The 24,780-nt window shown below is 41.5% G+C and overlaps 1 protein-coding gene across 5 annotated transcripts in view; it reads left to right on the top strand.

Moving 5' to 3' along the window:
- Positions 1-24,780, top strand: part of MAST4 (microtubule associated serine/threonine kinase family member 4) — a 527,976-nt gene that overhangs the window by 132,800 nt on the left and 370,396 nt on the right. For all 5 annotated transcript variants that reach the window (XM_045848314.1, XM_045848312.1, XM_045848311.1 and 2 more), the window contains exon 2: positions 12,997-13,150. In XM_045848314.1, the coding sequence (XP_045704270.1) occupies positions 12,997-13,150 (154 nt within the window). The remainder of the gene's footprint in view (positions 1-12,996; positions 13,151-24,780) is intronic.

Raw genomic sequence — 24,780 nt, 5'->3', positions numbered from 1 at the left:
TCAAGACGCAGAGGGCGTGGCCTGGGGAAGTGGGAGACATGATGGTGGGAGCCTGGTCAGGTAGAAATCCAGGAGGAAGATGGCTTTAGGGCTGAGCCAAGGAGCTACTGACTTCCAGTCTTGGAATTTATATATTTTGTGGAATATATTTATTTATAATTATTTCATAACACTCTTACGATTTATGTATTAGTTATTGTTCTTGCTGAGAGAGAAGATGAGTCTTAGGCTCTATGGTGGACCACACCTCACCGCGGAGAGGTGAGTGGACACGGGGCAGGGGCCAGGCGGGGCTCTCGCTTCCTTGCCCGCTCATGGACTCTCACTCTCACCTCTTCTTCCCCTCCCCCCCCTCAGTCCTTTCCCCCTCTTCTCCATCCCCTTCACATTCTCTGGTGATTTTTTTCCTCTTTAAGAAGTCGAGCTGATAAAAATAGCCTGCATGGCCCTGCACTCCAGCGCCCCCCCACCCCCCGCCATCTCCAGAGCCCTCCTTTAATTCTCTTACTGTTTGCCAATTTCTCGGTGATTGTTTTTCCTGTTCTTCTAAATTATTTTCGTTTTAACCAGGTGAGGCCCTTAAGCTGCCGAGAACTCATGACTCATGGTTCTTAGGAATGGTTTTCTTAAGATCATTTATTTTGCCTCTTGGGTCAGAGTTCACTTTGTTCCTGCTACCCACGGGAACCTTGCTCAAACAGCTCATTTTTCCTCTTAATGTAAAATCATGAAATGAATATTAATTTATATGTTTGTCCAGTTAAGGAGCTTAAGCAGTATTTTACAAGCCGAGTGCATTTTGAAGTTTTTCCCAGAACCTTGTATATGAAGTGTATTTTTAGCTTCCATGGATGTTATTGAAAAGAGTTCCCAGCCCTTGAATATTTTCTTTCATAGTTCTGATAGAACGAGCTAGGCTAAGGAAGGGTAGGGAAGGGGAGGAGAATAAACATTTGAGTACCTTCTCTTGCTAGGAGCTTTCTGTTGATCATTTAACCCACAAGAATTCTGTGCTGAGAGTATAATTGTCCCTATTTTATGGATGAAAGTATAATTTGTCCCCTTTGTATGGCTGATAAGTGGCTGAATTTGATCCCAGCCTCAAGCCCCGCCTCAGACCACTGCATTCCCTTTCTGTGCCACCTCCATTCCCGGCAGGACATGGAATGGGGAGCCCTGCACTTCTCCAGGAGCTCCTGGCCCTGCCCAGAGAGTTGGTGCCCGTAGGGGGGTGGACAGTTAGGGTCACTGAGGCCCGGTCATGCTGTGTGGTCCAATGGTGGGAGAGATGCTGCTCTTTCTTATGTCTTAAGACAGGGTGGATGAGCTGGCAAAGCCCCAAACCAGAAGGAAAATCAGCAAGTATTTACATATCACTCTGCGCCCCTTTCTGGAGTGGCTTCTGGGTTCCTGAGAAGACCATAATCTATGTGAGTGAATATGAGTCAGCCCCTTTGACAGGTCAGGCATTAATGCGGCACTGCTCAGCTGACCCAGTAGAGAAAAGACATTAAGTAGGTGCTGGACCACCACCCTGCTCAAAGCCACTGTAGTCCCCGAACCTAACTCTGTCCCTGCTTTTGCCGTGTTATTTCACGGTTGCGATTTTGTGTCTGTCTCCCACACTCATGTAGAAATGCCCTGAGGGTGATGACTGTATCTATTCTGTTCTCTTATCTGCAGCCCTTAACACACTGTCTAGTCCACAGTAGACATCTGGCTACATTTTTTTCATGAAACAACTCTGAATTGAAGGCATATATGAATAAGAAATAGAAAAATTTACAAGTGTATTGTAATGGAGCATGGATATCAGTGGCGTTGCGGAAAGCAGAGTGAGTGAGGAGACAGGTGTGACAGGCAGCAGATTGTGGGTCTGGAATTTGGCTCCTCATCTGGAGTTATGCACCAGGGGTCTTTGTAGATGCGGGCTGTTCATGTGACTGATTTGCTGTTTTGGGGAAGGCCTCAGTCTATGGGTGATTGTTTTTAGGTCTTTTCCACCGCTAATATTTTGTGATTCTATAGGTACGATGTAAGGAGTTCAGCTGTAGAAGCCCTGGAAACTGCGTAGGCTGTCAGTTAGGACTGAAATGGACCATTTGATTGGTTGACACCAGGGTCTAAGATCCAGCCTTCTCTGGGGCATCTCCCCAGACTGGGATGGAACAGGAAATTAAGGTTAACTTTGTGTGGCTTCATGCACTTTCTGGGAGTCCGGCTGCAGGAGACAGTTTGGAACAGTGGAAGGAATGAGTGCTCTGGAGTTAGGAATCTGGGGCTTGATTCCTTTTGCACCTCCTATGGAACTGCTAACTTGGAGGGGTTAGTCTTCCTGAATCTGTTTCCTCACTGGTGAAATGGGAGTAACACTGCCTAGCTGGGGGTATACTCTCTGCCAGAGGGGGATGCGGACTCGTTTTCCCCTCTGACCTTAAATGGAAGGACGATGACTGATGAGGATTCTCTTCCCGGTTTGTTAATCACGGTCAGAATGTTTACGTATGTCACTGATGGGGACATGATGGTACCAGGGGAATTTGATGACTTCACATAAGTAAACAACTGCAGGCATAGATTAGATCCCTGAATAAAGGTCAGGGACACATCTGGAATATTAAAGTGATAGGAGCACAGGCGATAGGTATGCAAAGTCAAATCCGTAGAGTCTCTGAGCTTTCCCCAGTGTCATTGTTTCTAAACAGAACTTTGAGAAGCACTATGTTTTGAAAAAATGTAATAGAATGTTTTAAAATCTGTGATAAAATATTAGCTCTGTTTTTTTTTCATATCTGTTGAACTTATCGCTTAATGTAAACATCACAGTAACAATTAAATGCCTGCTGTGTGGTGCTTTGTCCTTGGAACTGTGATGGTACCGCGGGTGGGGTGTGTGTGTGCGCGCGCGCATGTGTGTAAAGATATTTGTAAGCAAAGGAATTGACTTTCTTGCAGTTGGGTTGACAGACAAAAGTGAGATAGTGTTATCAAAGTCCTAATTTACATATTTCTCAGGCAAGGGAAGAAAGAAAATCAATTCTCTTAAGAAATGGAACTAGAGATGCAGCTCTGTTTAGGTGGATGCCATTGTAGTTGATCTAATAATGTACATTAGGATGTTGTTGAAACATTTTTATATTGCTAGTTGAAGTCTGTGATTCAAAGAATTAATTATAAAGCTGAAGATGGGATGTGAATTGGCATCTAATATATCTAGTTTAAAAACATTCTGTTGATGTATCATTTTTGAAATCATGGATTCATTGAGAGAGTGAATTGGGATAAACTGTTAATAGGTTGAGTAAATTCTGTGGCTCAGGAAATTATTTGCTTAATGAATTTTGTTGACATGAATATTTTTTGCTGAGATTCTATCTGTGCTCTTCCTCTGTCCCCCTTCTTGTTCTCAAAAGGTTTTAGGGTAACCTATAATAACAGACAACTCAGCAAGATGAATAACTTAAAAATAGGTGAAGATAAACAAAATAAAAGTAAGTGTAGAGCTAAGTGTAGAGCAGTTTCTTAACAGTGGCACCGACAACATTTTGTAACAGATAATTCTTTGTTGACGGGGCTGCCCTGTGTGTTGTACATTGCTTGGGAGCATCTGTGGTCTCTGGCCAGTAGATAGGAGCAGTATCCTCCGTCACTGCTGTTGTGACAACTGAAGATAGTCTCAGACATTGCCAGATATCCTCTGAGTGACGAAATCACCGCCAGTTGTGCAGATAGTGTCTTAGTTTGAGCTACTGCAGCAGCCTACCACAGACTGGGTGGCTTATAAACAACAGATGTTTATTATTCACAGTTCTGGAGGCTGGAATCCATGATCAAGACACTGGAAAATCCAATATCTGGTGAGGGCTTGCTTCATGGCTCAGGGATAGCCATCTTCCAGCTGCATCCTCCTGGTGGATGGTGGAAGGCACAGGGAGCTCTCTGGGGTCTCTTTTAGAAGGGCACTAACCCCCTTCATGAGGGCTCCACCCTCGTGAACTAATCACCTCCCAAAGGCCCTATCTCCAAATACCATCACTTTTGGGGTTAAGGTTCAACACATGAATTTGGGGATGGGGGTACAAACACTCAGTTTATAGCAGAGGGTAAGGTGACATGAGAGTGCGGTTGGTGGAGCAACCAGATCCATGAAGTCTTGATGGAGACTGGACGTGCCACTCTTGCTGGTGATGCACTGACTGTAGGCGTTTCCCCATGATTGCTCGTGGCTGCCCTGGAGAAACATGATTTGTTTAGTGGTGTTTGGGGTTCTCCGGATGAAATATATTGTAACTCAGCAGAAGCACATCTATTTCTAATGCAGACAAGTGACGGCATTTTCTCCAGATTTCTATCTGCCTGAGAATGAAGCTCCTTATGGGCAGGGATTTTTGTCTATTTTGTTCATTTATGTGCCCAGAGGAAAACCTGGCAGTTGCTTAATAAATATTTTTATAAAGAGATGAGTCTTGTCAAGGAAGATACTGTTTAATATAGGCCCTTCCTTATATGTATACAGACAGAGTGCAAGTTTTCTGGGGCTATTTCTTAGAGTATCATTAAATGGAAGCATGCATTCTGGGTGGCATAATCTAAAATGAATGTTGGCAAAATCAATTAAATGGGCCCCAGGATAATGTGGTGCAGGATTGAAGCTTCCCAGTGTCTGACTCAATCAATAGTTAGGTTTTAGGGTGCTGCAGGGAGGGAAGTTGCATGTTCTTTGGGTAGTGGTGAGCTTGTTAGCTGTCAATTAAGGCTGAGCAGGGAAGACTTGAGCTGAGCTATGGTGATAGTTATCACCAGCATTAATAGTTACTGAGTGCTTGCATGTGCCGAACGCTGTGTTGAGCCCTTTCTGTGCATCATCCCTCTGCATCCTCACCTCCTCTGAGGTCTGCACTTCAGGGAGGAGTTCAGTGGCTTGCCTGAGGCACGGCCCTGGGATTCTGTCCCTGACAATTCACATTCAGAGCAGACTCCTCACCTCTCTGCTGCTCTCACTCCCACTAATACCTCCCAGCAATGTTTGATCAAGCCCCAGAGTTCATGCTCTTGAACTTAGCAGGAGAGTTACAGACTGAAATAATTTTAAAGCAGTTCAAACCACATTCACATTTAAGCCCTAAGGGAAAAAACAACAACTCCGTAAAACTGTAATCAGTTCAATTTTCTTGCAAACTATTTATGATAAATTGCACATGCAGAGATGTTTGTGAATGAGGTGACTTCCTCTACAGGGATGTTAATAATCACCACAGCTAACATTTATGGTGTGCTTACTGTATTCTACACACTGTTTTAAGTGCTTTATATACAGGATGTTAATAATCACCACAGCTACTAACATTTATGGTGTGCTTACTGTATTCTACACACTGTTTTAAGTGCTTTACATACAGGGTCCAGCATGAATAATGCCCCTTTTTATTACAAAATCTTTTATTAAAAAATCATAAGCATGTAATTCTGTAACATAACTGCCATCACACTCAAGCACATCATATGACATTTTAGGTAAAATGTTCACATTAAAACTATAAATTATTACACCCATATTATCACCCTACCAACCACACTCCAGCAAGCGTTACTTCTGCCAGATGCTGTATATGAATTCCTTTCATCTTTTCAGCAACCTCAGGAGATAGGTAGTATTATTACTAACATTTTGTGGATGAGGAAATAGACATAGAAATAAATAGTTATATGTCTTAATTAGGATAGTAAGTTTTGGCATCCCTAACAACTGAGGAGTCAGTATGAGTCTGGTAATGCCTATCTTATTTATATGCTGTCCTATCAAATTTTGGGGGGGGGGATGGCTATGTATAGAATTTTATTTATTTATTTAATTTTAATTATTGTTCAAGTACAGTTTTCAAGAAACTGCCATCCCAGCCCACCATCCCCAGCCCTCCCCACCTCCCTCCTATTTTTACCACCCCCCCCCCCCCCGCCTAGTTTTTGTCCATGTGTCCTTTATACTTGTTCCTGCAAACCCTTCCCCTTTTCCCCTGAAATTCCCTCCCCCTCTCCCCTCTGGTCACTGTCAGCCTGTTCTCTATTTCAGTGTCTGTGGTTATATTTTGCTTGTTTGTTTTGTTGATTAGGTTCCTATTAAAGGTGAGATCATATGGTATGTCCTATCAGATTTTAAAGTATTGTTTATAGGCTTTCGTTTAGAAGTAAATATAATCCAATTTTAAAATAGTCATTTCAGATTGCCACTTTGACTCCATTTAGGACGGAGGCAATGGAGTGGTTCATTAAGATTACAAGCATTGTCTATGCTGTTTGATAATTATTCTTATATTTTCATATCTATGGTTTCTTAGGATATTTAATATCAAGAAACAGAATAACTGAAAACTGTCTTTATAACCCTGTGTTACTCGTCAGTCTCTTTCTCTTTCCCTTATTTTACGCATAAAAAGGACATCACTGGTGAGTCCTCATTGTGTATGCAGATGACATCGGTGATCCCTTTGAACTAATGAACTTTGGCCTTAGGGCACATGCATTCTGAATGGGTCTTTAAAATGCATGTGCCACATCGTGGGAATGAGAGAGGCATTGCAGAAAGGAGAAATGGGGGTGGAAAGGCTTGGATTGATAGACACAAGTGACTACTTGGGAGATAGTTAAAAGGTCGAATAATTCATTATTTAGGAATCACCTTCAAAGGTTGCAGTGTTCAAAAATTAGCATAATAGTTTGTATATAGAAAAGATTCTTCGAGAAGGCATCATTTGCTATAACCTAAGGGTCTTTTTTTATAATGAAGTGTTCAATTTTGTCAAGATGCTATAGATTTCACTTTGGCCTTTTCACCTTAAGTAACATTTAATACAATTTTATTCTGAATTTTCCAACAATAAAAATCCTTATGCTTCATGTTCCTTATTTATCTGTTGTAGTTTTTTTTAATTTTATTTATTTATTTTTAGAGAGGGAAGGGAGAGAGAGAGAGAGAGAGAGAGAGAGAGAAACATCAATGTGCGGTTGCTGGGGGCTGTGGCCTGCAACCCAGGCATGTGCCCTGACTGGGAATTGAACCTGCGATGCTTTGGTTCGCAGCCCGCGCTCAATCCACTGAGCTATGCCAGCCAGGGCTGTTGTTGTAGTTTTAACTAAATACCAGAGCTTTGCAGTTTATTTTTTCTTTCAACAAATATTTACAGGATGCCTTTTATTTAGAGCAGTGGACAAATGGAGGTGTGGACAAAACAGACTAGTACCTCATTTCATGTAACGTGCATTCTAGCAGGAGGAGGAGGATAATGAACAAATATAAAAGATCTAACATATCGTGTGCGGTAGGTGCTTTGAAGAAAAATGGAAAAGGGAATAAAGCACTGGTGTGCTGTTCTGTGTGGGGGGACTCGAGAAGGCCCCCTGAAAGAGTCACATTGTTATGGAGATGTGGAGGATGGAGGGCACACAGTAGCTCGCTAACATCAGGCCAAGGAAATGATCGGTGGAGAGGTCGGGGTGGAGAGATGCCCGGGCCATCTGGTGATAGACCACCGACGATAGACTGAGTAGAGTAGTGGGTGTCGGAGAGGTGGGGGTTGAGGGCTTTGCAGAGCATTGTTGAGACTTTGGATTTTGCTCTGGGTAAAGGGGAGCCCTGGAGGACTCCAGCAGAGGGTTTGGAGCACCTGGCTGTGAGTCGGGAGGGCACTGGCTGCTGTGCTGAGACGCTGAGACGAGGATGGAGGACAGAGGCAGAGAGGTCTGCTGGGCGGACACCAGAGACCCTGATGGCAGGCAGCAACAAAGACGGTGAAGTGATGGGATTCCGGATATATTCCCAAGATGGAGTTAGAGGGTTTGCTGGCTGGATATGGAAGTAAGAAGAGATGTTTACAAGAACCATAAGGTTTGTGATGTGAGTAGCTAGAATAAAGGAGATGGCATTAGTTAAAATTGGAAAAGCCTGGGCCTGGGTGAAAAAGGTGACGGGATGGAGTGCAGATTGGTAGTCACAAAACAGCCCCGGGCATGGAAGGGGCAGCATAGGGAGCATAGTCAATGATACTGTAATAGCTGTGCATGGTGCCAGGTGGGCACTGGAAGTATCAGGGGGATGGAACACTGGGTAAAATACGTGAGTGTCTAATGACTGTGCTGTACACCAGAAACTCATACAGAATAATATTGACAGTTAACTGTAATTGAAAAAAATTGAAAATAAAAGTAAAAATCTCTTACTGTTTATATCATCACTGTTAATATTTGGAAACTATAAATTAGAGAACTCATGTGCTTGGGCATAAAAGCGTCCAGAGATGAGGTTGGAGAAAGCTGTCAGTTAAGAAGACTGCAAGTTCAATGGTCATTGAAGATCACACTATGACTTTTCAGGAAGAGAGGGATGGTGTCACCAGGGGGCATAACCATAGACAAGGAAATCACGGTTCCTTTTGGGAGATAGTGGTGGTGGTGATGGTGGAGACGCTGAACAAAGTCAGGCCCAGTCTCATGAACGATTCACCTTTGCTTTTCATTTATCCTCATGGAGGGCGGAAGCCATGGCGGGTCATGGCGGATTCTCCTGTTATTCTCAGCCTGATAGTTTGTAAAATAGAAGACAATGGATGGAGATGATAGATGTGGAAAATATCGACACTGAGTTTTGGTGATTAGCATGCCTCTAGGACTGATAACTGTAGGAACTTCTCCCGAGTCTGTGTTAGACTTGCAGCGGCTGTGCAGCTTTTGTTCTCTCAGATGCTCTTATGTTTCCTGTGACAAACTGCTAGGAAGAGCGACTGTGTGTCACTCACATGTAAGTGGTAGGTTAGGTCCTTCTCTGTCTGACTTCTAAATTTAATAATATGCCTCTTCAAATGGTTTTGTGGCTCTTGGAACTGCAGGAAACTAACGTAGGAAGTTATGAGAAAATCTAGCCCACCACAAATCAATATTGGCTCTTGGGGAATGAAGTGAGGGCATATTTCTGGAGAATGTGTTTCACTCCAGGATACTTTGTGGCTCCCCATGTGCTAGGTAAGTGTGTGACCTGGGAGTCAGTCTGGCTCTGTAGGAGTCCACTGTCTCTGCTTAGAGAGGGAAATTAGAAGTGTTTGAAGCAAGAATGACCAGCTCAGGCTTAGATGCCCTTGAACATGAGTGAAATTTTAAAGACAGCCTCTGTCTTTAGTTGAGCTCCTTGTGAACATGAAGGGTTTGGGATTTGGGAAAAGGTCAAACAGATTAAACTGAAATCATTTACAGGGCGGTGTCCAAAGCAATATGTTTGATGTCTACCATAAACTCTAAGGTGTGATGAAATGTTTTTAAAGGGATCATGAGTGTTTGACTCAGGACGAAAAATAAAAAATAAATTTCAGGGCTGCAGCGCACCATTTTGAGAAGCTTTGACTAATTGTAGAAAGAACAGTAGAGCCAGCGACAACACAGCCAGTTTGGAGAAATGATCTATTCCGGAGAGCCCCGGAGGGGTGTGGCTCGATGTGACGAAGGAAGGGGGGCCCCCAGAACTCTGCACTGTGCGCACAGTTTTTTCTGCTTACTACTGTGTTTGGAGCATTGGCAGCCCACGCAGTTCACCGCCTCGGTTTCTCTGGATCAAAAATAATACTTCCCTCTTGGGATTGTGATTCTGATGAAAAACTCTGGCATATTAATAGTTTGAGGCTATGCGTGTGTGAGAAAAGAGATTTTCTGTTTTATTTTTATACACTTTGTCCTTGACTTCCTTTAATATTTTTATGGTTTTGTTAGAAATATGTAAGGAAGGCTCAGAATTTCTAGTTAGGAATTATCTTTTCTTTTTTTCTCTGATGGTTTTTCCACCTCTGTTAATTTGTGATATAACAGTCTTCCCTAGAGTAATTAAATGTAATTCTGCAAGCTGAAAATTTTAACTTCAGGTGAAAAATAAGTAGCGGAAGTGTAGGAACCTTAGACGATAAATATTTGTATTTTATGCAGCTGCTACTAGTAATTAAGAGAAAATAACTGAGTGGAGTGGACCTTGACATGCTTTGTCACTCGGAGGGGTTCTTGGTGCTTTCGCGCAGGACTCTAGCTGACAGGGAGCATTTTGCTGAATGTCTATAGCACAGTGCCATCTTGTGGCTGCAAGTTTACTTTTTAATGCAAAAGAGCAAATTTTTAATGCTAAATGTTCATGATATAGTTTTATATTTCCCTAGTATTTATACTTTACCTGGATAAAAGAGTTGAGACATCTTACAAGGGCACATAGGATTCAGGGTGAGGTAATTTAAGAGGACATCCTTGTTCTCAGAAGAGGCATGCTGCAGTATTCAGGGGTGAAGATCCATAATGTTGGCATCTAACAGTGCATTTGGGACCAGGGTGGGGAAAAGAGAACAAGAGAGAGCCAAATCAGCATGGCAAAGGTTAGCATTTCACCTTTGGTAAAGGGGACATAGGTGTTCCTCGTACTAATCTTACAACTTTTCTGTTGTTACAAATTTTCTTCTGAAATTTTCTAAAATAAAAAATATTGACAAGGTGGAAATAAATACATAAATAAATAAATAGGGGCAAGGACACGAAACGGAGCCAAGAAGGAGGCAAAAAGGACCCCGCATTTTGTAGTGACCCGACCACATTCGGATGGACCACTGACTGGGCTCTATTCTCTCTAGTGGCTGATATGTCACTGTCCAGGGTTCCCTTGTTACCCTCCATTGACCATAAGGATTAGGGGCGAGATGTGTAAGACCAGAGAGAAATTCCTCCTTGGACGCTCTTCAGTAGGATGCTCTTCAGGAGCACCCTCATGTAATGAACAGCAGCCTCAGCAAATACCTTCCACAAGTACAGTCGGGAATCTCTCTGCCCTACTGATCTGGCCTGATCCTGCAGTAGCCACACTGCTAGTTCTCCGAAGACCTCTCAGCAAAGTACTGACTGGCAATGAATTTGAGATTGTACTTACTGACAAAGGCTTGGAATCCAGCTGTTTCAATTGAGCTCGAGGGAGAGTTGACATCTTGTCATAGCTGATCCAACCAGGTCTGTTCCATCTGAACTAGCTTGGGAGGAGTTACTCAGGGTCAAGTTTCTTTTGTGCCATGGATTCGAATGTGCTGCGGTGCACAGACAGACAAGTGGGTGATGTTATTCCTGAATTTCTTCCTCCAATAAATATATCCAGGATAGTATTAATCTAAAAAAATTCAAACAGAATATAACCAGATGACTGTCTCCCTATCATGAAAACAAAACAAAACATACAGTCAGACATCCCTAAAAATGCATGGCCTTGGGCACTGCTACCCAACTCTCTTCTGTTTTTACATTTCTACAAAGTGACCCTTTTCTGTGGCCATTCAACTTTATATGAATGTCACTTGTATTTCTTTTTATTTCTTAATAACTCTGGATATATATATGTGTTTACATATACACATACACGCATATATACACATACACACACATGAATATTTCTATCCTTAATAACTATCTAGATGCATACATATACACACACATATATGTATGCATATATGCTTACTTGAAGGTGAACATTTTAGAAGATATGGTCTTATTCAAGTATGAAAGTTTTTTTAAAAAATAAAAGCAGGACAGATCTTGAAGTAAGTGTTGTGACACAGGGGATTCTTTTGTAGAAAGTCGTTTCTTGAAGTGGCTTTGGTTTCTCTCATTCTCGTGACAGGTTTTCTTTTAAAGGCTATAAAGTGATATAGGGATGTATTGATTTCCATTATGGGCTACTGTGCTTAGAAATTTCTTTCCCTCCCCTATGTCTGTGTGTGAGCACCAAAAGCCTGAGAATTTTGTGAACAACTAAAGAAGTGATCTGTTGACTTTCTGTGGAGCAATATTATTTATTTTGGAGAGAATCAAGGGGCACAGAAAGACACACACAGGGTCCGGTGGAAGTCATGCCTGCTGGAGCATGGTTGCTTGGATAATAATATGGGTGTAGTAATTCATAGTTTTAACTCGAACATTTCACCTAAGATGCCATATGGTGTGCTTGAGTGTGGTAGTGTTATGTTACAGTATTACATGGTTGTGATTTTGTAATACAAGATTTTGTAATAAAAAAGGGGTGTTATTTGTGCCAGACCCTGATTTTACATAGTGACTCAGGATACACATGTACATGGAGAACTTAATCAAAACATAATGAAACAAAACTTTCCTTTCCTTCACTGGATTTTGATCATTTCTGTTCTGTTGTGTTAAAAATACTGATCACAATCTACTAAAATTGATTTTATGACCCACTAACACAGCAGTTTTTAGCTGGTGTGCTGTATGCACTGGTATGCTGTGGAATTTTTAAACCATTCAAAACCCAGCTCTTCAGTCAGGGGCACTGACTTTTCCTTCCCCATAGATTGTCAAATAAAAAATGACCACAGCCAATACATCAATAGCTGTCCACTGTGAATGAATCAAAATTATACCTATTTTTTGTCAGATTGGCAAAAAAATAGAACGTATTTCTTTATGTGCCACAGATTTGTTTTAAAAGATTTTATTTATTTATTTTTAGAGAGCGGGGAAGGGAGAAAGGAAGTGAGGGAGAGAAACATCCATTGGTTGCCTCTTTCATGCCCTCAAACACGGATGTGGCCCGCACCCCAGGCACGTGCCCTGTCTGGGAATAGAACCAGCAATTTATTAGTCTGCAGGACAACGCTCAACCCACTGAGCCATGCCGGTCATATATTTAGTAATTAGTTTATGTATGCCATGAGATGAAAAAGGGTGCAAATCACTGCACTAATGCATCGTGATCCATAGCTTGCAAAGCCCTACTGTTGAGATGTTGCAGCAAGCCAGGCTGTCAGATGGAAGACACAACAGGGAAACCCTGAACTCTCTCAACTAGCCAAATTAAAAACTGGGCTGGGAAAGGGATTTAGAGAATGAAAAGGAAGAAGCAAAGTGTGACTGGTTGGTCTTTAGCTCTGGTTGTGTTGAGAGTTCCCAGCAAGTGATGCCCTGTCCTTCCCTCTGCAGCTTGACCACATACTGTCCCCTCCACCCATGCCATGTCGGAAATGCAGCAACCCAGACCTGGCCTCTGGCCCCGGAAAGTCACTGAAGTTTAAACGACAGCTGAGTGAGGATGGACGACAGCTGCGGCGAGGGAGCCTGGGCGGCGCTCTGACAGGTGAGTCACGAGTGACACGTGTAAGGAGGGATTGCCCTCACACGCCGGAGGTCCTGAATGGCCGTGGAGTTCCACATGCAGCAGTCAGCCTGCTTAAAAGATCTGCTGCTTTGCAGATCATCTGGTAAAACTAGTCCAATCCAGAGAACAGTTAAATTGAGGATTTTATTAATAAACTTCACTGAAATATAATGTACATACAATAAAATGCACCCATTTTCAGTGTATGTGTGAATGGGCTTTGGCAAATTTTTATGCCAGTCTACCTACCACCAAAATCGGGACATAAAATGTTCCCTTGCTCCTTCCTAGTCATTCTCTCCCCTCACCTTCCAATCCTTGGCCCCAAGCAACCATAGATCTGCTTTTTTGTCACTATAAATTAGATTTATCTTAAGAATTTTATGTTGTTGGAATCACACAGTACATGCTCTTTTGTACCCGGCTTCATTGGTGCAGCATGATGTTTTTAAGATTCATCCATGTTGTTGCATAAATGAGGTCTGTTCAGAAGGCATCCAGCCATGTAATATGGAAAATAGAGGCATTTACTGAAGAAGAGACCAGATACAACAAACACTGTACATGGGACAATGATGCCTCAGTCTCCTTCAAAGTAGGCACCTTGGGACCACACACAGTTCTGCCAATCATCATCAGCAGCCCTGTCATATTTTCCTGAATCTCAGTGATGGTCTGAAATCTCCGTTCCAAAGGTGATTTTAGTTTTGGGAAAAGCCAGAAGTTGCAGGTCATGAATTCTGGGCTGTAGGGGGGCTGAGTCACCTGGCTGATTTGATGTTTCACAAATAACTCTGCACAAGACATGATGCATGAGTGGGTTCATTGTTAGGCAGCTGTCAATCACCAGTTGCCCATAGCTGCAGCCTTCTGAATCATGTGAATAGTTTCTGCAGAGACATGTTCAAACTTAATGCAAAATTTGATGCAGATTCATTGCTCTACTCACTCAGTCATTTTCAATGTGCTAGCCACACAGTACACACGCTCACTCAAGTGTCTACTGCCCCCACTGACTACTAGTGCAGTGAGGTCGTCATTGTTCACGCATGTGCGTTCCAGTCCACTCTCCTTGGCTGCCAGGTTACATCGATGTCACACAAACCATTCTCGTCATATTAACAATGGCTGGACTTTTTCTGTACTGATCTCATGTATCAGTAGTGTACACTAAACTGTAAAAGGAACTGCCAAACTGTTTCCAAAATTATGACATTTTACATATCTACCCACAACAGGTGAGTATCTAATTGCTCTGTATCCTTGACTACCTGTTGTATTTCCAGTCTTTTTTAATTTTAGCCATTTTAATGGATAGTTAGTCATATCACATTATGGTTTTAATTTATGTTTTCTTGATGACTAAATGTTGTCAACATCTTTTCATGTGCTTGTTGGGCATTCATGTATCTTCTTTTGTGAAGTGTCTGTTCAAATCTTCCATTTTTTTAATCATGTTGTTAAAATTAATTAAAAAAATGTCAAATCCAGAAAACCCACAGATCACTTGTATTGACTTGAAAGACAGCCAAATTAGGCTATCTTGTGTTTTTAATAAATAACTCATCATGTAAACTTTATGTTATTAAATTTAACTTTAAATCACTAAAGACTAGATTTCTGCTATTTCATTTTGAATGCTTTTACCTTTAAATACTGTTGAAGAAACTTTATTGTTTTTTTATACCCCTAAATAATATTTTCTCCATGCAGGACAGTTTTGCCTGTCAATTCATAAATGGTCTAGAAAATAAGTTCTTATTCACATTTCGTTACAAAAGTATGGATTTTGGCTTTTAGGAGGTGAAATGTCTGGGCACAGAAATGCTCCTCCACATGATGAGGAGAGCCTAGAACACCTGCCCCAGGGTGTCACACTGCCGGGATGGAGGGCAGAACTGACCTCGGGCCAAGGGGAAGAAGGAACTCATACAAAATTTTGGCACTGCAGAGTTTAAAGCAAATGTTCATATGAGTTTAATCAATGTTCTAATGGTTCTTAGGGCATTTTCCTTTGTTGTCCTCTTGTAGCTGCAGATTATTTGCTTTTTAAAGTGAGAGATCCTGAAGATTATTTGTTCTAACCTTTATTTGATAGGTGGGAAAATTAAATGTTAAAATTTAGAAGGCTTACCCTTATGTTTATTAATTTCACTTAGGAAATCTATTTACTTTGCTCAAACTATTTTTGACCAATAGGAGGGATGGAAATGGTTCTTGACAATTTTGGCTAAAGCAGTTAACACTCTAAAATAGTGCAAGGGTATATAGCTCTTGATGCAGACATAGGGCCTGAAGCACGAAATTAGTCTTTAGCTTTAAGGGGGAAAAAAGCTGGACTTGATTCTCATTTCATAATCCCAGCAGCTCTAGCAATTCTGTACTTATACAAATTAGCTTGCTATATAATTGTTGTAGGTAATTGTTGTTGTAATTAAATCTTTGGTCAGATAATTTAAAAAAAATATTTAATAGTATTTGGAAGAACTTAAAGAAATCTCTTTGATGTCAGCCTGTTTTAAAAAAAACAGTTATTTGAAAGTTTTATAGGGATATAAGAAAAATATTCTTAATTGGTCATCTAGATAGCTTAGCTGAGGATTTAATGAAATAATACATGCAAAGCATTTAGCCCATTGATGGGCAGATACCAGTATTAAGTGTATAACTAATTGAATTTGGGGAATTTGCAGCTGATGGACAGCTTGGGTGTGTGAACATCAGTGTGGAGTCCTTGCCACCGAGTGTCTGCTTAGTGTTGGGCACTGTGGTAGGGTCAGGTGTTAGAGCAGACAGAGGAAAGCATTATCTCTGATCTCTGAGAAACATGGTTTCTACTTGTTTCAGGCAACGGTTGATAATCACATATGATCTTACCTTGGGACAAACCCTGTTGCTAACTTAAATTAAGTCAAACTGTTTTGCCATCAAAAATTTGTCACTGACATATTCTGTTACTAAAGACCAGTCACCTTTCTGTTGCTTACCATATTTTTAGGACTCTAAGACACACCTAGGTTTTAGAGGAGGAAATAGGAAAAAAATTTTGTAGCAAAAGATGTGGTAAAATATTTAATAACCTGTGATCCCGCTCCACCACTGCCCCACCCCCGACAGTGAGCGAGGCAAGCTACATTCGGACTATAAGACGCACCCCCCCCCCCCGCCCCCCCGCCTTTCCGCCCAAATTTGTGGGGAGGGTGCATCTTATAGTCTGAAAAATATGGTAAGTTTGTTTTAATCCAAGGATCTTTTCTCAGGCAATTTTCTACCACTTCCTTTAGAACCAAGACTGTGAAGGCTGAGTTTATAGTTTGAAAATTTTACTGCCCAGTTATCCTTCCCTAAATGCTTAACTCTCTGGTAAGCCTCCCTAAACTCTTAACTCCCTGAGAGAAAGATCTGTGATCTTTTTATCTACTTCTCCCTAATGAGAATGACAGCTAACATCAAGAACTTACTATGTAGCAGGCACTGTTTTTAGGGAGTTACATTTACTGACTGACTTAACCTGTACCACATCTCTAGGCACTCTTGTCTGCCTCTCCCAGAAAACGCTGAGGCTCAGACCAGTGGAGTAAATTGCACAAGGTCACGGTGCTGCTCGTAAACACAGAGCCAAGGTTTGAACCCAGGCGTTGTGGCCCCAGAGTCCACGCTTATACCCACTGTGCTGTTCCTAGCCCAGTAAACACCCATTAGGTTTTCAATAAATTCCAGCAGGGTTAGTTGGAATGACTCCTGGGTGGAAACATTTCTGCTCAGTTGGAATCTGGGACTGATCAATCTGTAGGTCTCCTGGTCCCTTAATTACAAAAGTAAATTAAAACTAGGCAATTAATACATATGAAAAACCTTAAAATTTATACATTTGCTAACCCAGCAATTCTAATTCTCAGATTTTATTACAAGGAAAATAGTCATGAATATGTGCAGTGAATTAACTCTAGTTATATTTAGAGCAGCACCATTTATAATATTAAAAATTGCATATCATCTAAATAACTAGCAAAAGAATATTGGTTAAACATATGGTATACATGTAAAATGGAGAATAAAGTATAAACACTTAAAATCATGTTGTAAAAGAATATATTTTCACATTGAAAGGAGCTCAATATATTTTTAATGTGAAAGTCCATTATTGAATGGTCTCATAGTATCACTTCCTTTGTAGAAATAATTGTATATTTATTTCATAAGGAACAGAAAAACAGTTCCTGTCTGCTAAAGAGTTTCTCAAACTGGAATGATGGTTGACTGGTTTCCCATTATAAATGGGCATGTGAAGAATGCTATGGTCTTTTTCCATCCTGCCATTCAATCCATGGCACAGTTTTGCCTGATTTTTTGTGTGTGTGTGGCATTTGGCAGTGTATCAGTTGGTGACATTAATGCTGTATAACCACAAAACCTCAGTGGTAGACAGCGGTAAGTATTTCTTGCTCATATGGCTGCAGGTCAGCAGGGTTTGGGCAGGTTAGCCTGGGTTCTGCTGGAATTGGCCCCAGGTTGCACTCTGGTTCACATCTGCTCCACATGCCTATTTTCCTTGACTCAGAGGCTACCCAGGAGACCGTGCTCTCCTGCTAAAAGACAGGAGCCTCAGAGTGCATGTCCACCTGCACAGGCATGGTTTTAGCCTCTTCTGGCATCCTGTCTGCTAATTTTCTATTGGCCAAAGAAAGTCATATGGTCAAGTCCAGAGTCAAGGAGCACACTCCACCCACCATGACACCTTGGCAAGGATGCAGATATATAATGCAACTAGAGGGGAGCAAAAAAAATTGGGATTAATCATTTTGTTTATCATAGTTAGCCTTTAGCTCTTCTTTTAAAAACAATCCTTTACAATAAAAATAGTTATGTTTCTCTACTTTCAATGATAAAAGTAATACATATTTAATGTGGAAAGTTTCAAAAATACAGAGTACTATAAAGAGAAAAGCTCATAATTTCACCATGCATATACATCCATTGTTGAACTTTTGACATTTTCTTACTTCTAAAGTTTTAAATTACTTGCTTAAGGGTATCAGATTAAAAGAAAAAGCAACCAGTACTTTTTTTTGTAGGACTAATATTTAAACAACAGACCCAGAGTTTACTGTGCCCATCACTGCTTATGTATATTCTTTTGTTATTGGCTGATGGTGCTTTCTGCCTTCATGGCCTGCAGCTTGCTAAATAGGCACCCAGAAGCATCATGTAAACATTGACTGAGATTTGGAGCCCCCTGTTGAGGAAAGCAGCATTATTCTAGTCATTATTCAGACCCTTGCAGTCCCGGCATGGGCATGTGGTACTGCGCCTGACAGTTCACAGCAAGGAGGCTTCAGAATGAAGGGCAGAACCTCGGGATCTTGAGTCCTGGCTTCTTGATATGCAAATGTGCTCTGAATCCTGGCCTTGCATTCCACAGCTGTGATGTATGTATGTTGCAGCCCCAATAGTCAGCTTCTCTTCCTCATGAAGAGAGGTGTATTTTTCAAGATATGTCTGGGCTGTTCGGGATGGAAAACAAAAGAGGAATCCATATGTGTATGTAACTTGCACATAGTAATATGAAATCGACTTTGTAGACAGCATAATTTATAATCCTGGTGTTCTATCTTGGGGGGGGTGGAATTAAGAGATTTTTCTCTTTTGGACTATGGAAATCAATTTGGAATAACATCTGAAAATGTAAAAAAAAAGGCATTTCAGAGTAGATTTCACTTCAAGAGGGAAAGGAAAAACAACACTATCTCAGAAAACATTCTTTTCTTTAAAATTAACCTGGAGGCCATAGTGCTTGCATGCTGTGTAGAGCGGAACAGGTTTCTCATCCTAAAACCCTCCTTAGCTTCGTGAGCAAGGTTGGAAGAATTCAGATTAAAGCAAATTTACATAAAATGTGGCCATGCAAATGTGGCCTTGGTGTTTAGTAAATACTCCACCTAAATACCGCTCATGTTCCCTGGAATTTTTTTTACTTTTGTGATATTATCAAAATAATAATGTTGTAAAAATGTTGCTACACTACATGCTGTAACAAGCAACATTCCCTCCCTCTAAAATCAATGTCTTAACACAATAGTTGTTTATTTCTTGCTTATGTAAATGTTGGGTTAACAGGCATTTCTTTTCCTACATGGTGAGTGAAGGACCTGTACTCCTTCCGTCTTCTGGTTTTGCTCTTTGTGGCTTTAAGATACTTTGCTTCCAGATGGTGGAAGTGGAAAGAGAGAGGAAATATATCCGCTGAAAAGTCTCAGACTGGAAGAGACACACCTTATTTCCATTCACATACTTTTTTTTTTAAAGAGTTGAGTGTATTTTATTTTATTTTATTTTGAAGATTTTATTTATTTATTTTTAGAGAGGGAAGGGAGGGAGAAAGAGAGAGAGAGAGAGAAACATCAATGTGCGGTTGCTGGGGGTAATGGCCTGCAACCCAGGCATGTACTCTGACTGGGAATAGAACCTGCGACACTTTGGTTCGCAGCCCACTCTGAATCCACTGAGCTACGCCAGCCAGGGCTTCCATTCACATACTTTTTAAAAAAATATTTTATTTATTTATTTTTAGATAGGGAAGTGAGGGAGAAACATCAATTGGTTGCCTCTGGTACCTGCCCCAACCGGGGACTGAACTTGCAACTCAGGCATGTGCCCTGACTGGGAATTGAACCAGCAACCTTTCACATTGTGAAATGCCCAACCAACTGAACCATAGCAGTCAAGGCTCCATTCACATTCTTTTGACAAGATTGCAGCACATGGTCACAGCCCTGTGCAAGGTTAATGCTGGGGCCACTAGAATGGTCCCGCTGTGTCCATCTGCACAAGAGGCAAGGGCAACATAGCACTTATTAAATTGGGTCGATTGAGACAAATAGGTTTTAATAAAGAAAGGGGATGTGATTAACTCTGTTTTCTGTTTATTCAGTTTGACATGTTTATAAGATATAGTAAATAGATACATCAAGTAGGACTGTAGAATCACAGAAACTGAGAGGATCACATTTGGAGAAGAAAAGGATTGGTTTCATCTGAGAGTGATATGAGAATAAGAACTTGCCATTGGCTTCAGCAGGATAGTCACTGGTAACATTAGGGAGAGCAGTGAGGTGTGGGTGGAAGCTAGAGTGGGTGGGTTAAGAGCAAATATAATTAAGGAATTAGATGTAGCCAATGTCTTGATGTTTAAAGCTGTAGATAGCTCTTTTGAGAAGTTATGCTGTGAAATGGACTAGAGAAATGGGGTAGGAGCTGGAAGGGCACGAGGGGTCACAGGGAGGCATCTTAGTGTCAGGAACATGCAGGCATGTTTGTAAGGTCGAGAAGGCACAGATGATAGCCAAAAAAGTGAAATTCTTTGGAGGAACCTGGAAGGGTATCCAGAGCACATGTCAAAGCCTTGGTCTTTCACAGGAAGAAGGACACTTCCTCCATTGTAACAGGAGGAAGGAGGAGAAAATGGATGCAAAAGCAGGTAATTTTAGGTACATCCGTACCGTGGACTACTACTCAGGAATAAAAGGGAACAAACTATTGTTGTAAATGACAACCTGGGTGAATCGCTAGAGAATTATGCTGATAAAAAAGAAAAGGCTTATCCCAGGAGGTAACACACTATCACTATGTAATTCCATTTGTATATAACATTTTTGGAACAATAAAATTATAGAAGTGGAGAACTGATTAGTGGTTGCCAGGACTTAAGGAGGGGGTGGTAGGAGCAAAGTAGGTGTGACTGTAAATGGGAAACATGAGTGGTTCTGTAGTGATTGAAATTGTTCTATAACTTGACTGTATCAGTGTCATTGCCCTGGTCATGGTGTGGAACTATAGTTTTGGAAGATATTACCATTGAGGGAAACTGGGTAAAGGATACCTGGGTCTCTATTATTTCTGACAACTGCATGTGAATCTATAGGCAGCAGAAGAGTTTTGGTGCCTCCAGTGGGATTTGTTGGAAGTAGAGCTGAAGCCCACGGATGCTCGGAAGGAAGACTGAAAGCAGGGACCTGGGTGTGTGGTAGGGTTGGGCACTGAGCCATCGGCACAGCTAGGTTTGACTTTACCGGTCTTTGAAGGATGACTGAAATGTTAATATTTTGAAATCTGGCAAATTTTGAAACTCTTAAAAGGCAAAGACACTTGCAATTATTATCCATGGTGTTGTCCTGTGATATTCTCTATGTGGGTTCTTGACTCTTGGCCAATAAGGTTGGGGGTTGGGGGGGTGGCGTTGGGGGAGGTGGGGACAAACCCATATCCATAGATGATTCACTAAAGATCTTATGGGCTTAAACACATCCTGCTTCTGTTTGTTTTACTGTTTCTCAGTGCCATACACCGGGGTCAGAGGTTCTTTTAAGCTGGTTCAGTGTTGTGTTTTAGAACTTGTAAAATTGTTCATCAGCAATAGCCTGTGAAACTGGAGGAGGTCACTACCCAATTTTCTGAGGGATCCCATTTTGCATCTTCTTTCCTGGTTTGAGTGCATGATTTTAAGTAGCCTTTAAAACTACTTGCTGTCTCCACCATTCCTATGTCAGTCTGTGTCCAGATATTTTGTTTGTTCTCTAGGTGTTCTAATTTGAAGATGACTTTTTGGGTGTATTTTTGTGTTTGCAGTTTCTCCTTGTCAGGGTGGGAAGATCTCCTGAGACTTCCTCTTAATGGGGCAACCAGCTGTTAGCCAGTTCCTGGCAGATGCTGCCCCCACCCCCACCCTGGGTAGCTCCCTCAGGAAGCCTCCTGCTGTAGCTCATCCCCCATGCAGGTGGCCTACCAATGAGTCACTGCTCCCTCTAACAGGGCAATCACATGGTGGGTCCCAGGTTCTTGGTCATCTGCTGCTGAGGAACTGCTAAGGTCACCTTATTCAGAGCCAAGCTGCAGAGTCCAATCTGAAACTCAGATCTCTCCTTAAGGCATTTTGCAGCAACGAAACCTATCCAAGAAGTGATGCTGTCTAGTCTAGCATGATGAGAGGATTAAGAGAAGAATCTACATGAAGTCTTGAAGAACTGAATGAGAGTCCCTTATAGTGAGAGTCTGGGTCTTTGCTTCTATGTAGGTGTGAGCTCCAGAGAGTGCTGGAAGCTATGCTAGATCAGCAAATGCAGCTCTCCAGAAATCCGTTTTACAGCTCTAGCAGGTCAGGTTTGAAGGACTTAAAATTAGTCCTGAGTGTTAATTAAGATGTGATTGATAGAAGACCCAGTTTCTCTTAAGAATCCTGAAGTACCTTCTACAGAGCAAAAGGTAATGTGGGCTTAAATAATCATAGACAGAAAACTTCAAGATTGCTAGGGCAGAAAAGTCAGTTGCATATTAAGATACAGCTAAACCATTATCACCTGCAAAATAAGTTCTTCTTGCCCTTTGGCTATGTTGGATGTAGCAAATCAAATACAGTAATGGAAATTCTTCAAAAGATACCAAGGATAAAAGTGTCTACTGGTCACTTAAAGTTTTTGCTGGCATCGCTTTAACTCGCTTGTATTTAAGTATAATTATATAAGGAGGCTGTCTATACCAATCAGGCTGATAAAGAAACATAACAGAAACAGACCAAAGATGTACAAATATTAGGATCCACAAAGCACTAGACATTCTTCCTTTTCTCTCTCCCTGTTTCTCCCACTCTCTTCCAATATCTGTCTCTGTCTCTCGCCCTCTTCCCATCCTTCTCTCCATCTCTCCCTTTCCTCCATCCTTCAGTCTGTCCATGCATCTCTCTTGCTCACTCTCGCTCTTTCAGTCTCACCCCCTTATTTCTTGTGTTCTAACTGATTCTATAAATGATGGACTTTGGTTATTCCTGAGAGACAAGTGAATTTATTGAATCCATATATCAAAAATTCAAGTTGTTTATTCTTAAAATTCTCTTTACAATAGAAAATTGATTTCAGATTTTTTTAGCATTTTATCAAGGGGTTGAATTTTTTGAAGGGAATAATTGTATTCCTTTTTGTTTTCTCTACAGGGTTTTTTTTTTTTTTTTGTACTTCCCTGAAAATGTGTTTTGTTCTGATAGGATGTACAGGGGCCTAGTCATGGCTGGACATGGTTTTCCTATCTTTCATGTGCTGTGTATTTTTAGGTTCTGAAAAGCATGAGCATTCTAAGCTTATCTTGTCAGTTCCTTACATGTGCAATGTACAAGAAATGAAGTGTTTTTAGCTTCCTGAGACTCTTGAGCATATGTGAGGAAGCCACACAAGTTGAAATGGTTACAGTACAGTTAGGACCATGAAATATAAATAATAAAAAATTAGTATTGACTGTGAAATTCCACAGACTATACTCCTTTAGCTATTGCTGAGGAAAGGGAGATAGAGCTGTGGAGGGCAAGGCAGATGATGGGTGTTATCATTTCATGCCGCACGGGAACCCATGTACGCAGCTGGACATAGTAATTGGCTCCTCTGGTGGCATTTTCTTATGTACAGTCACACTGCAGTGCAGCTGCAGAGGTGCCTGTGAGGTGCTAGCTGCTCTTGCGCTGGACTCTTGTGTAAATTTGTCCTTATGTAAATCCTCCAGTCCACACAGCATGGAAGTAGGGTGTGGAGTAGCAGCTGGGGGAGAAGCAGATCAGAAGGAGACTGGGGTTTAAAGATAGAAAACCAGAGACTTGGCTGAGTGGAAACAGCATCTTGACAGCTCCTGCACTACTGTTTCAAGATGTGATGGGAAGGGCATGACATGGGGAGCTGAGGCCTAGATTCTGGGCCCAGGTCATCTGCTAAGTAAGTAGCCAGACCTTTCTGCCTGGTTCTCAGCTTGCTCATGTGTAAAATGAGTGGGTGTGAGCAGATACTCTCAAGGTGCCTTGGAGTGGGAGTAGAAGATTCGTAGCTACCAAGATGAGAGAGAGGGAAGTCTTTGCAGAGGCTGGGTTTCCTTCACGTTCTCTCACTGACCCTTGCATTCTTGCTCCGCTGTCCAGTGAGTCAGCTCTCCTCCTCCCTTCAGGGAGCCTGTCAGCGATGTCCCATCACTGTCCTTTGAAACCGAGCACACCAGGCCATCTGTTTACAACTTATTTTCAGTGGCTAATCAAAGATCAGGAATGTAGACTGGTTTTAACTTCCTGGATGGAAAGTGATAATGAAGCCGAGTTTCTGTCAACTCTCCAGGAAAAAAGAGTAGGCACAGAAATGCAAATGCCACCAACAGGGAAGTGTAAAGATTTTTAACAATTAGTGCTTCTGATATATTAATGACTCTGGTGGTGGTAGCCTGCATTTGTCTTTGTCATGTTCCATTGTCATTCGAGCACTTCATCAACGTATGTTGTCAGGGCTAAATTTATTTTCTTATGTCTGCCTAGCCAGACCATTTTTCTGTTCTTCGCTAGTCCTGTCTTAGGTGCCTGCATCACACCAGGGCCTGGAGGGAGAAGTGAGGGTGAGTACCCTCCTTGCTTTTAACTCATTGCTGACTTGCTCACTGCGGGTAAAACTTTTGAATAGAGAGAACAGTATCATTTAAATGTCTTGTTTCAGTCTGCTCTCTTTGAGTAAGAACGCTGGTGGAGTCATGGCCACTATAGAGGGTAAATGCTGCACGAAATTAGGCTTGAAGACAGATTTTGCACAAGGTAGTGG

The sequence above is a fragment of the Phyllostomus hastatus genome, unplaced genomic scaffold (assembly GCF_019186645.2).
Source record: "Phyllostomus hastatus isolate PE091 unplaced genomic scaffold, TTU_PhHast_1.1 phas_contig_58, whole genome shotgun sequence".
Lineage (NCBI taxonomy): Eukaryota > Metazoa > Chordata > Mammalia > Chiroptera > Phyllostomidae > Phyllostomus > Phyllostomus hastatus.
This window is presented reverse-complemented; position numbering and strand designations above follow the sequence as displayed.